This window comes from Haliotis rubra, unplaced genomic scaffold (assembly GCF_003918875.1).
Source record: "Haliotis rubra isolate DU_JTF1 unplaced genomic scaffold, ASM391887v1 Scf1063, whole genome shotgun sequence".
Classification (NCBI taxonomy): domain Eukaryota; kingdom Metazoa; phylum Mollusca; class Gastropoda; order Lepetellida; family Haliotidae; genus Haliotis; species Haliotis rubra.
In genome coordinates this window covers 205767-223751 of record NW_025764963.1, presented here as the reverse complement: position 1 = coordinate 223751, position 17985 = coordinate 205767, and the positions used below count along the sequence as shown (strand labels likewise).

Sequence of the window (17985 nt, the reverse complement as noted above, 5' to 3'; positions counted from 1 at the left end):
TGGTTTGTATAGTGGAGGTTGGTTGTAATAGGTTTTTGTTGTTGGACATGAATGCCAGTGGTTTTGTTTTGGTTGATTGAAGCATCTGTGTATATATGAGTGTCGGTGGGGTAGCTGTTGTTGATGTAGTTGTTTGTGATGTTTGTTATAGTGGATTTGTTGGTGTCTTTTGGTAGCTGATGGAGGATGTTATCTAGGTTAGTGTCTGTGATGGTTGGGGGTTTGTCGTGAATGTAGCTTGTAATGGGAGGTTTATGTTGTATGTCGTTTAGTTGTGAGTGTAGCAGTTTGTAGAGGTTTGTGATGCATGAGGTTCTTAAAGGGTTGAGTTTGAATTTTTTAAGTGTTGATTTCTTTATGTTGTTGTATTTGTGTGTAACGAGTTTAAATAGTGGATTGTGTTGGGCCCGAGCCCAGTAAGTGAGTGTTGTTTGGTTGATTCTTTGTGTGATTGAAGTGGTGCATGAGAGTAGAAGGAGTGTGTTTAGGGAGGTACCACTCCTCGTGCCTAGGGCTAGTTTTAGGGCTTTATATTGCATAGAGTTTAATTTTTGGAGGTTGCAGGGGGAGAGGGAGTGGAGGACCGGGGCGGCGTAGTCCAACTTAGGCAGCGTTTTGTATATGTTGATAAGTGTGTGTTTGTCGGCACCCCAGTTTGTGCCGCTGATTGACAAGAGTTGACCAAGTTATGAATGTGGGGTGTCCATGTCATATGTTGGTCGAAAGTTACTCCTAAGAATTTGGCTTCCTTTTTTAATTCAATTTTTTGATTATTTAAGTGCAGTTTGGGTGTGGAATTTTGCATTCGTTGAGTTTTGAAAAGTATGCCCACGGTTTTTTTAACATTTATGAGGAACCCCCATTGTTGGGCCCAATTTTGCATGTGGTTAAGCATTCTTTGACATTTAATAGAGACTTGTTTAATAGAGGTGGAAGAGGTCCAGAAGGAGATATCGTCTGCAAATTTAGCTTTGGAAATTTCGGCCATTTTTTCTGGGAATATATCATTAATCATGAAGTTAAAAGTGTTGGAGATAATATGCTGCACTGGGGGGTCCCATTTTCTAGGGGATGGGGGTCCGAAAGGGTGTTGTGGGATTTGAGGGTTATGAAGCTATTGTTTAGGAAGGAGTGAATGAAATTTAAAATTCTGCCGTGTATGGCATTTTTGGGAGCTTTTGTAGTAGGCCGTTGTGCCAAACCATGTCAAATGCCTTACCAAAGTCAATGAAAATGGCCATAGTGTATTGTTTTTGTGCATGGGCTACTTTGATATCTTGTTCTAAATGTAAAATGTGGTCCAAGGTTTGCCGGTTTTGAGTAAAGCCACTCTGGTCCTCCTTTATTAGTTTTTTTGAATTAATAAGATGTTTGAGCCTGTTGTTAATGATACTTTCTAGGGTTTTACATAAATGGGAAGTGAGAGAAATAGGACGATAAGAATCAGGCTCATTGCTGGGTTTCCCTGGTTTGAGGATTGGTACCACCTTGGCTGTTTTCCATGTGTTTGGTATAGTACCTGAGGTCCAGATATGATTAAAGAGAGTAAGTGTTAAGTGTTGCATTTTGGGTGTGAGTTTGTTGAGTATAGTGTATGTAATGGTATCTGGACCCGGGGCTGAGGCTGTCTGTTTGTTTCTTAGTGCAGATTAGAGTTCGTGTATGTTTATGATTTTGTTTATTGGTAGGTCTGTATGGGATGGTTGTAGGGTGTATGGGGGGTGGTTTTTTATGGTGTTTTGGAAGGAAGGTGGGTAGTTGGCGGAGCTGCTTACGGCCGAGAGGTGGGCAGCAAATGCATTAGCTCTGTCTTTGTTTGTGGCTAAGTCCGGAAAGTTTGGAGAAATTGTTTTTTTGGAGATGCCCTTAATGGCCTTGAATTTATTCCACATGGTTCTGGAGTTTCGATTTACTAGTATTAGCCTAAGCGTAGAACATTTTTTTTTCCAATGGTCATTTTTTGCTGCCTTGATTAATGTCTCTGTTTTGTTTCTTAGTTGTTTTGCGAAATGTAATTTGGAACTGTCCCTTTTTGATTGATTAAGGGCCCTTTTTCTTGCCTTTCTGGCATTAAAGAACCACTAAACCTTGTTTTTTGTTACTGTTTTAACCATTACATATGAAAGATTTGTGGTTAGTCTTATGCGGAACACCAAATTTATTCTTTAAAAACTTGTGGTTAATTAATACCGAGCGATTAAAAGTGGCCAAAAAGTCGCCTGCTTCCCTCTCGCCCGCCAACGAAACCACAGACAGGTTACGTAACTCGGTCGCCAGAGCACTGCAGTGACGTCATATGAGGAACGATTTTCAGTTAGTTGTATAGAAAGTGTGTAGCACGCTCATCATTTTGATGATTTCTCGACATCAACGACGACATGCCGAATCGTTGCTTTGTCGTCAATTGCTTCTAGGAGTCGGGTGATGGTGTCACCATGCACAGATTTCCACAGGACCCCGCAGTTCGTGCTAAATGGGCTATGTTTGTGAGTGCGAAGCGAGCGTTGTGGAAGCCTGAAACGATATCTTACTTGTGTTCAGATCGCTTCACGGAAGTTAAGAATCAAAACTACTTACTAGTTATAGTAAAATATGTATATGATTGATGACCATAAAGATTTTCCATAACACAACTTGTAACATAACGATTTCTTCCTCGGAAGTGAGGTTGTGGTCGAAGTAACAATAATATTGTAAGTAGTATTATATTGACACCCACCTCGTTGCCAGGAGAGAAATTGTTATGTTATACGCTATGTCATGCAAAATCCTATTGGCCATCAATAAAATACATATTTTACTACCAGTAGAAAGTAGTTTTGATTTTGTAACTCGGTGAAAACAAACCTAAATAGCATTTATCCACAGACTGGCGGATGTTCCCGAGAGGGCGCCGCCATTTTGGAAAATCGTAAAGTCTGTTAGAATTAATGAGATTATAGTTTGTTTTCATCAAGTTAGAAAATCAAAACTACTTTCTACACGTAGTTAAATATGTATTGGAATCATAACCAAAAGGATTTTGCATGACACAACTTATAACATAACGATTTCTTCCACGGAAGCGAGGTGGGGGTCGAAGTCACAATACTGCGCGATACATTTCTTGCTACATTCACATGGTTAATGTCCACTCAAAAGTATGTAGATACTAGTCAATGTGCGTCTTTATATTTGGTCTTATAATCCTAATTAGTTTATGATCATACTTTTATGCATTTTGAAACTAAATAAAAAGCTGACGATCTGCTGATACTTATAGTGAATTTATAACAGAACTGTAATATCTAGACATTTTATAGTTTGCCAATGTGAATCATAATTCGCACACACACCCTAGTGTATGTTGTCTGTCTCATTACACTTCACGGCGAAAACAATGATTCTGTTGAATGCTACGACAAATGAATAAAAAACAAAATGCAAATATTAAAATTAAAACAGATTAAAGTTATAGGAACAATATCAGGTCATTACCTTGTTTGAGGAATGTATCCCTCAATATCCACAAAACTGTTCCAAATGATGTGTCTTTTAACAGTTTAATACACGAAAGAGTGATAAATCTTTTCAGGTATTGGTGTATAGTCTCATTGGTCACCCAAGATAGCACACCTGGCAACTAATTGCATAATGTCCGCCTTTCATTAAAAACAGTAATTTAGTTAGCCAATAATGGGCAATCAATCAATGTATTGCCGGTTAATCCTTTGAAAGAAGGACGTTGTTTTTACGCAGACACCGACACGACAGAGTGTATTCAGTATAGATTAGTAAATCTACATACATAAACACTACCTTTCGATAAATCCGCTGTGTAAGATAAAAGTAATTAATCAATCAGCGTGTTATCGGTTAATCCTTTGATCGATGTTTATAATGTTGAATATTTACTCCAGACACAAGAAATGCCAAATGGGAACCTTTGTCGGGTAATCTAAGTGTGTAACCACTAATTATACCTGTTATAAATTCATTAACTGACCATCAAGTGAATGATGACAAATAACATGTGTAGGTTTATACCACCTAACACGGGTTACAACAAGGGAGTATTAATTGCTGTATTGCATGTGAAAACTTATGGGCCGACACTGTTTTGAGAATACAAACAGATTTTTACATGACATGCTTAAATATCGAGGTAAAAAAACACAGAAATGGGATCAATTTGGATCAGTCATTATACAAATAGGGCCTAACGATAGCAATCAATTGTGACAGAAGCGTCTATGAAAACAAGTTGTAACTCGGAAACTAGGCAAAGCAGGAGACAAAATTAAATGACAGTAGATGGTGAGAACATATAGCTTTCATTTTCCACAACAATTGTCACGATTTCAGGTTTATACAAGCCTGTAAACAAGATAATTTACCCCCTAAAATGTAGATGAATTCTGCATCGGCCCTCAAAGCTATTCCTCATATGACGTCACAGAGGCGCGCCGCTCTGATTGGTTGAAATTTCGTTCGCGGGTGAGAATTGTGCACTGTTGTCAAAAAGGTCGATTTAAGTCAATTAAAGGTCGAAATGAGTAGTTTTAATGGCGGGGTTTCATTTATAACGATGCCAGTTAGTGATTTATGTATTTTAACCCCCTGGGGTTTATGTGACCTTTAATGATTTCCGTGCTCAACCAGGGGACTGTATTTTGTGCGGGGTTGTACCGGAAAGTGGGGATGCATTGTTCTGAGATGTTTAGTATGGCGTTAGTGAGATTTGTGTTGAAAGTGTTGATGTCTGTGTTGAAGATGGCTGTAGTGTCTATTTGTTTACATAGTGTGGTGAATTTGCCCCAATTGGCTTTTTTAATGTTAAATCTTATTTCTGTGGGTGTTGAGTGTTGGGTCGTGGTGGGTGTGGTGGAGGTGGGGATGTGTGATGTAATAGTGATTTTGATGGGGCAGTGGTCACTGCCCCAGGTGTCGTCGTGGACCTCCCATATACAAGCTTGTGTGATTTTGGGTGTGGTGAGGGTGATGTCAATGGCTGTGGGTGTATGGAGATGGGAGAGGGGGTAACGGGTGGGTTGGTTATCATTTAGTGAGTTTAGGTTATGAGTGTTTAGCTAGTCGGAGAGGCGTGTACCGTTTATATCAGTGTAAGGTCTTGTGCCCCACAGTGGGTGGTGAGCATTAAAGTCTCCGAGGATAATAGTGCTGGGGCCTATGAAATTAGCAAGGATGTCCAAATCTTGGGTGGTAATTTTGAAATTTGGCCTTCTATAAACGTTAATAAGGTTAAGTCTATTATTGAGTTTAGTTGTGATTGCAAGGGCTTCTAGATCTTGTACTGGAATTTGGAATATGTTATAATTTAATTTCTCAGCAATGAAGATGCCCAGACCCCCTCCAGGGGGGCCTGGGTAGTTAGTTGGCCGTGGTCTGTCCTTCCGAATGAAAGTATAGCCTGGTATTTTGAAGGCATTTTGGGGGGATAATCGTGTTTCTTGCAGAGCTATAATATCGGGTGAGATTTTGTTATGGGCAATGAGGGCCTTAAGCTCATGACCATGAGCTCGGAGACTGTTGCAATTCCACTGTATGAGTGCCATGGTTACTGTAATTAGGAATAGAAGTTTAATAAATACCATGGTGTGGGACATGAATTTGGAACAATGAGGATTTAGTGCTAGGGTAGCTTAGAGGTTGGTGTATTTAAAAGGGGTTTTTGATGGTGATGAGGACACTGGCAAGGCTTTTGTGATATAGTTTGGATTTATGTGAGAGTGTGTGTAGTTTTTTGGCTGTTGTTTTTTCCATCATAAGTATGGCTGCAATTATAAATTCGACGAGTTTGTTTAGGTTTTGGTTTAGTTTTTGTAGAGTGAGAGTTAGTGAGGGTTTGTGTGTGGGTGGTGGCTGCTTTTGGAGGGTGGGGGTTGGGTTTGTTTGTGGGTTGTGAAGGTTGGGGGTGGGGGTTAGGTTTGTGGTTTTGCGTGGGGACGCGGTTTTGGGGCGTGTTGTTTTGGGGGCAGTTTGGGTGGGTGTGGGGAGGAGAGGTTGTTTAGGCGGTTGTGGTTTTGGCGGGTTTGGGGTGGTGGGGGTGGGGGTGGATTTGGGTCAGGGAGGGCGTGAGGGTTTGGTAGTTGGTTGAGTGGGGCGGTGTTTGGTGGGTTTAGGTGGGGGTGGGGGTGAGTCGAATGATGACTGACTGACTGACTGAGTTTGGTTTTACGCCGCTTTTAGTAATATTCCAGCAACATCACGGCGGGGAACACCAGAAATGGGCTTCACACATTGTACCCATGTGGGGCGAGTCGAATGATGAGTTAGGGGAGGAGGAGGTGTATTGGGATGATGATTGGACTGAGAGAAGTGAGTGGTAGGCTAATAGTGTGCGTGCTGGTTTGAGCAGGTCGGTTTGTTTTATGTGTTTATTTATTTGGAGTATGTGCTTTTGTTTGATTGGACAGGAGTTCGGTGTTGAGGTGTGGTCGTGTGTATCACAGTGAATGCAGTATTTCTGATAGGAACATTCGTCAAGTGTGTGGGTGTCCGACCCGCATTTTGGGCATAGCATGATTGATTTGCATGTGTTAGATGGGTGAGTGTACGAGAAGCAGAATTTACATTGTTGAGGGTTTTTGCGAATTGGGTGAACTTTGTATGTGAGTGCGCCGAAAGTAATATGTGTTGGAAGTGTGATTGTGTCAAATGTGAGGAAGGTTGTTTGGGTGTTGGGGTTGTATGAGGTGGGTTGTCTGTTGTTGATTGTACGAAATTGTGTAATTTTGGGTTGCGTGGAGATGGTGTTGGCAAAGTCGATGTACTGCTGTATGTCTGTTTCTGTTTCCCGTGCATCTATGTGTATGACCCCTTGTATTGATGATTGCCACCGTGGTACTTGCCAGCTGATTTGTTTTCCGTCAATAAGTGTGTGTTTTAGTGTGTTGTTGAGTTGTTGGTTGTCCGCAAATGTAATTTTAAAGCCCCGGCCGCAATTGTTTATGTATTTGTATTTAATGTTTAATTGTTTGAGGCATAATGCAAATTTATTGATTGAATAAGTGTGATTGAGGGATGTATGTGTGTTGGTGGCAAATGCTAAAAGAATGTATTTGATGGTTTGGGCTTGCAATTGGGGTGGGGTAGCTTGGGCGCATTGTTTCTTGCTTGATTGGATGTTTTCGGTAGGTGAGATGTGTGGACGTTTTGCGGTTTTGGATGTAGTTGTGGTAGTGGTTATAGTAGGGGTTGGTGGGGGGCAGTGTGACTGGTTGGTTGGGAGGGTAGGAGAGAATCAAGGTCAAGGCCGAAATCGATGGGGATGGGGTCTATTTGATGAGGCTATTTGAGGTGTGGGAATTCTATGGTTGGGGTAGAAAAAAGCGATGATGCGAGGAGGGGGATGCCATGATGCAATGGGTAGCGTGGGTGGGGAGATGGAGGGGGTAGTGGACTGGTTGAGGGACAGGGTGGGTATGTACACAAAATATGAACACAAATGTAAATAAAAGGCAATAAGTGAACTTATGTACAAAATGAAAGAGAAGGAAAAAACTTTTTTGAATAATGAGAGTCTGATGAAAGTTCAACGATGGCTATGTACACAAGAGTTTGTTGGCTATCTACACAAAAGTCAGTGACACTTGCGGTTTCTGGCCTGGATGGCCGAGGCACGGCGGCCGGAGGGGTGAGGATGTCGATTGTTTGTGTTGGGTTGATAGGAGGACGGTTGAGTAGGCAGGGCCAGTGATGTTTGAAGGATGAGTGACCAACAATCGGGGGACGCGTTGTACGACCAGCTCCAATGAATCGTGAATCGAATGATATGTCACAACCATAGCAGGGGTAATAAATTCACCCTGCACAATCACTGACCCGTAACTGTTAATCTCTTTTAATCCCCCCAGCAAGTTGGGTAAGTGGGAATGAGCCGTTTGAGACATCCATATATAGTTTAAGCCAGAACATTCCAAAATTGTTTTAACAACATTGATAAGAGGTAAATATATGTTTGGATCATTCGTTTTCATTGTAAACATGATCCAAATGTGCCAGTTGATGAGATTAGTTTGCACCAATATGAAATGATTCTAACCTTTATAAGTGTATCTGTTGGATATCTTCCCAGTTCACCATATATCATATAATCTGGTGTTGATTGCTTAACTTTTAATATATCTTTACAAAATTTTAAATGGACCCTTTCTAAGATAGTAATCTTCTCGAAGCCCCAGACTTCTGAGCCGTATAACAAAATCGGCTGCACAAGGTTATTGAACAGTTTAAGTTGACAATCAATGGGAATATCTAACAAACGTAATTTTCTAAAAATCGCATATATTGTTCTTGAGGCTTGCTCGATAATTCTCTTTTGAGCTTTACAGAATCTACCAGTACGAGTAAATAAAATACTAAGATATACATATTCTGAGACAGATTCAATATTTTGCTGTTGTAGCTTGAACACATGGTGTATTTTGTCAGGCCTCCTCCCAAAAATTAATATCTTTGTTTTAGAAACATTTACTGTTAATTTCCATCTTTTACAATACTTATCAAATAAAAATAAACATTTGCTTAGGTCAGTAGGGTTTCCTGCGAATAAAACTGTGTCATCTGCTTAGAGTAACAAAATAATTTTTAAATAGATACCGAGATCATGATGAATGTTACTATTCAAATGTTCAAGGCCATTAAAATTATTGGTTAATAAATACTCTTCCAGATCATTTAGATATAATGCAAAGAGTAATGGGGAGAGACTTTCGCCTTGTCTAACACCAGAACAACAATGAAAATAATCACTGGTATTACCATTGTATGAAACACATGACTTAATACATTTGTACATGTTACGTATGACGGGGAAACATTTACCTGAAATATTATATTTAATCATCTTACTCCATAAACCGGAGCGCCACACAGTATCAAAAGCTTTACTAAAATCAACGAAACAACAATACAATTTCTTATTTTGGCTAAGATAAATATCAATTACAGATTCACTAACAGGAACGAGGAAAGAATATATCAACCTCATGTACACGTTTGAAACAAATCCCGACAATCCGTCGAAGCAATGACACTTAGGCCGCAACTACATTTGAAGGCACATGTTTGGTCGGAATTGTCCTACACGACTGTTTGGAATATCCCGACAAAGGTATTTGGACGAATCGACACGTGACAAAAAATGAAAATTTAACAAGGTGAAATATCTATCAGCAACAGGATTTGTTCGACAGGATTTCTTGCTTTTGTGCGTGAATATGATTGCCACTGAACAGTTCTTTGTTAATATTACTTATTGCTTCATGTAATGAAACATAACAGGAATTAGGCGTGATATGGTGCTAGCTGTTCGGTAGGTTGTATCCCATTACCCCTACATCCCAGTACCACTACAATTAGTTAAAACAAGACATGGCATTTACCTGTCAGGCATCATGAACTTACCCATGGGAGCGATTAAAGTGTTGTGTATACAACTTAGAAAGGATTAAGGTGTTCTTGGTTAGAGAAAGTTTAAGATGAAATGAAGTAAATGTTGAAATTGACACTGAGATGAGACAAGTAATTTGAGATGACTTAATATAGTAAAGAGTTGTGTATACAAATTAGAAAGGATTAAGGTGTTCTTGGTTAGAGAAAGTTTGTTAAGATGAAATGAAGTAAATGTTGAAATTGACACTGAGATGAGACAAGTAATTTGAGATGACTTAGCATCGTAAAGTGTTGTGTATACAAATTAGAAAGGATTAAGGTGTTCTTGGTTAGAGAAAGTTTGTTAAGATGAAATGAAGTAAATGTTGAAATTGACACTGAGATGAGACAAGTAATTTGAGATGACGTAGTTTAGTAAAGTGTTGTGTATACAAGTTAGAAAGGATTTAGGTGTTCTTGGTTAGAGAAAGTTTGTTAAGATGAAATGAAGTAAATGTTGAAATTGACACTGAGATGAGACAAGTAATTTGAGATGACTTAGCATAGTAAAGTGCTGTGTATACAAATTAGAAAGGATTAAGGTGTTCTTGGTTAGAGAAAGTTTGTTAAGATGAAATGAAGTAAATGTTGAAATTGACACTGAGATGAGACAAGGAATTTGAGATGACTTAGTTTAGTAAAGTGTTGTGTATACAAATTAGAAAGGATTAAGGTGTTCTTGGTTAGAGAACGTTTGTTAAGATGAAATGAAGTAAATGTTGAAATTGACACTGAGATGAAACTAGTAATTTGAGATGACTTAGCATAGTATATAAATGTTGGAAACAAACTAACATGACATCAACATGGCTGGTCTTCGCAATGTTGAGTTTGTTATGTCAGGGAGAGGTAGCACCCAAGTCCTATTTGAGGGTTATCTACACACTAAGAATGTCGAGAGACCTGCTGCTCATATTCATGTCACAACCAGGAAGATATCTGTGTATTATATTCATTTATTTGTGTAATTAAATCCATAAATTAAAACATTAAATCTTGTGTTCATGTGTTTGGGCTAGTCCATTGTCCAGGTAACAGGTAACAGGAAGGGGATTAGCATTGCATTGCATTGCATTGGACCGTGAACTTTGTTGTTATAAGCTGTAGGGGTAATGGGATGTAGGGGTAACGGGAGGATACCGTTCGGTAATACCCGACACCGCGCTGCACCAAATCACGCTTCTACCAGTTTCCTCACACATCAACAAGAATGTAGCCATGTTGAAAATACTTTAACGTCATCCTTATCCACACCAAGGCCTGGTCGGACTAGCCTTAAATTTTCACCTGAGGTAAGATGAGTTGAAATTGGGTTTAACGTCGCGCTGGAGAATATTTCGCTCATATGACGACGTGCATGCGTGTGTATGTGTATGTGGGTCTGCTTGTACTAGCCCAGACTTAAGCTGGTTTTATAGTGCTAGCTCACTGAGATACCAGAGACACTGAGAAACCTTAATTTTAAAATTCATAAAAAGTTAGCCAATGTTGATCTTGAGCACTTTATTTCCCCCACTAATAGTTTTAACTCCAGGTTCATTGTACAAAGTGTTATACAGAAATTATTTGATACTTATAGACAGGAGTGGAAGGAATCGGTAGGGAATACCTGTGGTCCATCTAAACAGGGGGCAAATAAGCTACGCTTTTATGGTACTTTTAAGGATGTTTATACGCCGGAATTTTACGTAACTCATCCCATGCCCCGCCCATACAGAAGTGCATATGCTAAGTTCAGATGCGGAACTGCACCAATTAATACTGAGCTGGGTAGATATAACAATATTCCACTTAACGACAGAAAATGTTTTTATTGTAAACACTGTGTTGAAGACGAAGTTCATGTTTTAATTAATTGTCCGGTTTATGTAGTGATGAACGTTTTAGTCTTTTAAATACTTGTGATAGCCTATGTCTGAATTTTAGTAATCTTACTGATATACAAAAAACTGCTTTTATCCTGTCCAATAGCAATATGTGTTTTATAGCTGCCAAAACCTGCCATGTTATTTTAAAAAGGAGAAAATCCGTATTATATAACTTTTAATAATTGTTATTCATAATACATGTACATGCAATTTTTAAAGAATTTTAGTCTCTCATAATTCCGTATGGAATGGCCCTTATGTAAATATATGTTTAATTAGTTTGTATATATGTATAACAGGGGTGAGACTTTAATAAATAATTTCTGTCTGTCTGTCTGTCTACCATGCCGCAGTGAAGTATGAATATCCCACTCAGACACATTATACTGACTCCGACACTGATTCACTGAGTTAAAGTATCTAGCATCACTTTTAACAATTTTTATTGTTAATAATTACAGTAGTTGTAATCTCATTAAATAGCCGAAATTACTCAACAGCATACGCGAAAATGAAGAGAAAACATGTCGAATACATCAAATGCTGGTTATAATATGGCAATTACCTGTTGTTAAACAATGTATTCAATATTGGTCAAGAATCTGTAACCTTTGGGAGTAGTATATTGATTTAGAGATACATCTGGGTCAAATGGGATCATGTAACAGTAGTAGAATAAAGTTAAGAACTTCAGAGCCACTCATGTGGCTCTATGACGTCACCAAGCCAAGTGACCATCGAGGGCTCTCTGACGTCATCATTATGCATGATTAAAAATGCAGAAATACTCATTAATATGCAATTATATGCATGACGTCACAGGTAAACAAAGTTATCACACGTGATTAACCGTATGCACTTATGCAATTAAGGGACCTTTGATATCAATTTAATAAATATAGTTAGTTAGTAGTCTGTGTCACCATGTGAGCATTGTGTTTACAGGCACTTCCAATAACGTTTTCCATATGTGACCCCTTCCCTCGCTATAAGACGTCCAGCATGAGTGTAAGGACCTTTAGGCAGAAACCTGTCCTCTGTGCGTTACAATGAAGTCAAGTGGGAATCATAACATTTCCGTCACCGCATAATGCTAAGTACATTGAATATTTACATCATAAATGGAATTTTTAAACTGTCTGATAACACTAATGAAGTAATCTTTCCCCCATAACATGTAAACATATGGAAATGATAGAACCTTGCTCTGTGTTTGTTTATGGTATGTCGAGGGAGAGGTGATACATGGCTCATTAAGAGGTAAATCACAATAATGATTGACCCCCAGAGCCTCCAAACCCTGCCTCATCTAAAAAACAAAAGAAACAAACAAAAAACAACTTCATCTGTTATTTTACTGTTGTAAATTAAACATTATTGTTAGGAGTCTTGGGGGGGGGGTCACGGTGACATGACCGAGAAGGTGGGAAACGAGTTCATTTTGTTGAGCGTTCATTTCTTTTGTGTGTGTGTGTGTGTGTGTGTGTTTTCAGATAACTTAGTAGTTTTATGGGCATGAAATGTATTCATTGTAGATGGAGATAGATAGATTGGGTTGATCAATTAATCATATTGCGTCAGAATTATTGTTTTGTTAAGAATACGTCCGACCTTGTGTTAGCAACTGTATGATACTCAATCACTAGCAGCTACCACCCGTCACCCCTTTTTTGTTCTGACAAGTTCATTGTTTGACATGCATTAGACGTTAATGATTGTAGATATTACAATTTGGCTTGGTAGATTGGCGTTTATTCATTGTATATGGAGATAGAGAGATTGGATTTATCAATTAATCATATTGCGTCAGAATTATTTTCGTTAGAATATGTTCGACTTTGTGTTAGCAAGTATATGCTACTCAAACACTAGCAGCTACTACCTGTCACCCCCTTTCTGCTCATAGTTTCACATACATTATAGGTGTAATGATTGTAGATATTACAATTGCTACAATGACAGTTGTAGATCATTTTTAATAAACCTGGTGGATAATTATTTTCATATGAAATCCAAAGACATACATTACATTGTGTTAAAATATCATTAGAATATGTCATATTATATGTGTACATATGTCAGCCTTTGTATTGTGAATGTATGATGTAAAAAAACACTAGCAAATTGTTGTGATGGATTTGTAGAAGCATAACAATAATTGTTTTCCAGAAGCATATTCATGATGTGGAGAACACCATTGAAATCTGTGATAGTCGACTAACGGAATCGGGGATCGGGTGGTTAGGCTCGCTGGTTTGGTTGACACATGTCATCAGTTCCCATGTGCGCAGCTCCCAATTGTGCTCATGCTGTTGATCATTGGATTGCCTGGTCCAGACTCGATTATTTACAGACTGTTGCCATACGGCTGGAATATTGCTTAGTGAGGTGTAATACTAAACTAACTCGCTCACCACTGAGATCTGAATTGAGAGAAAAAAATACCAACAAAACAAAACAAAAATTGTGATAGACCTTCTTTTATTAGCAACAAAAGGTCACAAGGTTACATGTGTAAGACTTGGGTAATTTCAGTCATTGACAAACAAAAAATAGGAATCTTAACGATTCATTGATGTTCAATGTTTAATGTGTTTCATCTTGACATGACACTCGGATATAGCAGCGATAGGATGGAGAAGGACATCTTTGCGTGACATTTATGGTACAGAAAGAGATCTGTGCCCTGGAGATCCCAACTTGGCTGGTCTCCTGATGTATAGGACCATCTGTTTCTTTGATGACGAGCTGTTGGTGTCATTTAGAGAAATCTGTTTTGACTTTGTGAGAGGTCGTGTTTTTAATATATGAATAAGACAACATCTCCTCCTTCCTTTACATTGGTTCAGAGATTGATTCTTCCGTGTCATTGTTATGACTAACAAAATATCGACTGAAGGGTTGGAACATCAGACAAGGTTTGTATATTCCCTCGCCATGTTTTATTCTTTCTCACTCTCATCATCATCATCATCAGCAGCATCTTCATCACTACCATCGTCGGCAGGTATGATAGATTCAGTGTCACTTTCAGCTTCGGGCATATCTATGCGAGTTAGAATGTCCTTCATGATGGTTTTTTAGAAACGGGTTATCTTGTTTTTTGATGATAGATTGACAGGATCCATATCGTTCAGGCTGTCTCGAATGGACTGAAATAGAGGTGCCTGTTTAAAGTATTGGGTGAACTCTATGACACTGTTCAGGCTGTCAGCCAATTCATGTTCCCACATCTGTTTCATTTTTTGGTACATCCATTCATGTGTACGACCACCTTGTTTTCTGTACTTTTTTTCTCTTAAGTTTCATCAGGTCACGTTTGTTGTTGTACACACGATTCCAGATGCGTTGTAAACCCACATTTTGCCAGTCTTCAACTTCCATGTCAGTGCATGATGGCTTCCCACAAGGACGATGATTGAAAGCAAGACCTCCACCTTTCAGTTCCTCGTCATCACTGCTGTCGTCAGTCTCGTATCTGAGAAGTTTCCTCTTGAATTTCAAACTGTCGTTTGCTGGACACCATGATCTGATATGTCGTTGTAGATCATGCATATTGTCTATCAATACACCAAAGTCAGTACACGCAGTGGCCATGGTGAGAGGTCCTGTGTCGTCACGAGATGGATACTGTTTCGACGTCACAGCTAAGAGACTGTTCTTTGGAAGTGTGATCAGCACAAACGTCAGGAGCTGTCTGAACATCTAATCCTGCCGAAAGATCTTTTATCTGTTGTTGTTGTTGTTTTTGTTGTTGTCGTAATCCACTCTGACCAGATTTATTGTAGCTGGTTGTCAAGATATTGACATGCAGTCTATTTTTCTCACTCGTGCCAGGTTTTAGATCCACTGTGAGGTGTCCATAAGGTGTTTCAACAGCCCTTTCATAAAGAGTCATGAATCTACTTATGTCGTCAGGAAATATTCTTCTGGCAAATACCTTCACCTGCTGTCTGTCTACAGGTGAATTGAAAATCGTTACATAATGAGAATTTAGGGCAATGTCACGAGATTCCCTACCTCTGGGGAAGAGGTTTTGTAATAACAAAAAGATAATGACATTTTTATGGTGGGAGGTTTGGGTAAACAGACGAGAAATTTGCTTGTCATTCTTTGCTTCAGACAAAAAATCATCCAACACCATCATGTTCTGGTTGTGGGCATCGAAGTAGTTTTCATCTTCGAGATTGTAAGGTATTCCTTTAACAAACCGTACTTGGGGTAAAGTTTGAAGAATGTTATCGTAAAGAGGATGCCACACAGTATAACACCACACAATACAATCAGGCAGAGGTTGAATGAATCCATGTCGTAATAGGTTGAAGACAAACTCCGACTTTCCACATCCACTGGGCCCGACAATGATGCCATTGGAAGGAATCAGAAATCTGAATCGGTCATGCTGCTTGTGCTCCTCCCCAGGAGGAGGAGAGCGTTTATCCAGAGGAAGAGGAAGTTGCTTATCTGCAGGAGGAGGAGGAGATAAGTTTCGAGTTGATCCATGTATCTGCTTCTGATGTCTCTGTAGATTATCTTTTCGTGTAAACCTCTTGTCACAGTCTGGACAAGTGGTAGTAACCTCCATGGTGATTAAACACAAGTGTGGCATTACAGGGTCTGAAGCATTCTTTTATTCCCTTCAGACATGTGTCGCTTTAAGGTAGATTGGGTTCGTTTCACAGCAGCCTTTATCTTCGACATGGGTTGTAGTTTCAATACAATCTGCTTTTTCCCTTTAGAGCTGTGCTTCTTTTTTTTCTGGCTAGATGTAACCTGTCGCTTTAGTGATCTCTTTGGTGCCTTTGGTTTTCTCTGATGTGTTTTTTGTTGACTTGGACTTGAAAATGACTGTAGGGCCAAATATATCCTGTGAAGCTCTCATCATGTTGAAAGATGACGTCTTACCCATCAGCAGGCAAGAGTGAAAATGCAAGTCAGTCAGCACTACAGTGGAGTTTTATTCTACTTTCTTACCATCATGCAAGACATTTACAAATGACAAGAAAAGGTATTTTATACACTTATACAAGTTTTTATTGCGGTTCAATTGATGTGTTACAATCTATGTATGATTCATTTATGTAATGAACAGGGTATACACCACACTGAAAAGAGATACTAATATTTTTTCTTAGAGATACAAGGTAGACATGAATCAGAGCAATATCTGAAGTAGTTACAAATAAATGCGAAAACATATTCATCATAGAACACAAGATCATTCATATCAAATTGCTGTACAATATAATTCATTCGTAAATTTGCTTTGAATTTACATAAAACATAATACAATGTAAACAACCCACAGGTATTTGAATTGGAAGATTGTAATTGTTCTGTGTTGCGAGTGTAGGAGCTCTTATTCTCGTACTTCATGTAATGATCAAATACCCTATCAACAGGCTGCTCCACCAAACTGTCAAATAATTCTGCTCGGTTCATTTTGAAATACATGGCAATCCAGTGACGACCTTCGTGTGAACTGTTCTCCATGTTGACAATCATTCCCAACGCCTTTAGCACGCATGCTTGGCGTGAGCATAGGTAAAGTGTCTTTAGCAAAAACACCTAGGACACGAGATCGTAAACTCGGGTCGCATCGTATGGCACACGAAGCTGTGAAGCTGTCATTATCATCTGGCGATTACTTGACAAACACATTGCGGGCTTGGTCGATTTCGATTAGGGAATTTCTCTGAGTCAAGACAATGCAACTCAGTGTGCTGGTGAGCGCTGATTTGAATTCCAGTTCGAGCCTCACACTTCCGGATTTCACCAAGTTAAGGTACTCCGACTCTGCGCACATTCCGTCGATGTCGAAGACAAACAAGGCATTCCCCAGGAGAAATTCGCTTCTGGTGATGGCATTGCCCTTGTCTTCCTTCCACAGTCCCATGCCATCGAGCATGTTGACGTAAGAGGCGACATCGGGTTGACCTGGCACACTGACTCCGTCGATGTACAGTGTTATCTTTTTAAGCATGGACGACTTGAAATTATAGGGATTGCCAGTGTAGCTGCCATTCAGACTCGAACTTTCCACCAGTCCCACGACGTATCGGTTGGCGACAGGATTGCCGACGTTGTCTATGGCGTGCGTCTGCTGAGTGGTCGGGATGCTGATCACCTTGACTTCGCTTTTGGTGTACGGGTAGAGAGCGTTCGATTTTTCGAAAAGCGTGTTGTGGGCCAAAATCAAGGCGGGGTTGACTTTGACCTTGCACACCTGCAGATAAGCGTCCAAGAGTTGAACTTTGAATTCGTGCTCAGTCACGTTGCTCAACAAACAAAATTTTGGTTCCGATCTGAACATTTTCCAAGTCAGGTGGGGAGGAGCCGGTTCATGTCGAAGATGTCCTCGTACACAGGCCCCGACATGGTGAGTTCTTTGCTTTGCGCTATGAAAATGCCACGTAATGACATTCCTGAATTGACAGATCTGCCGACGTTACTGCTTTCCAGATCCACGTTGCTCTCGGCATAATCCTTGGCGAACAGCTGCGTCATCAACTGAGTGTTTTTCGCTTCCGCACCATATCCCAGTAGGGCCCTCATCATGCTCTTGTAGGCGTAATGGTTGTTGGTACTGGACACGAGCTGGTTCTACAGGTAGACTGTGACCTGGGAGAACAGCGACTGCATAAACAAGTTCACCGGAGCGACATTTTCGTCTTCGGCCAAG

The 17985-nt window shown here is 39.6% G+C and overlaps 1 protein-coding gene across 1 annotated transcript; it reads right to left on the bottom strand.

The window, feature by feature from the left end:
* Positions 1 to 16947: 16947 nt before the first annotated feature.
* Positions 16948 to 17616, bottom strand: LOC124278770 (uncharacterized protein F54H12.2-like). The gene has a single exon (XM_046714548.1). The coding sequence runs from the start codon at positions 17614 to 17616 to the stop codon at positions 16948 to 16950; it is 669 nt and encodes a 222-aa protein (XP_046570504.1).
* Positions 17617 to 17985: the final 369 nt, after the last annotated feature.

Excerpts from the sequence above, each read along its gene's own strand:
- LOC124278770 (XM_046714548.1), bottom strand. The coding sequence starts at position 17,616 with ATGTTCAGATCGGAACCAAAATTTTGTTTGTTGAGCAACGTGACTGAG.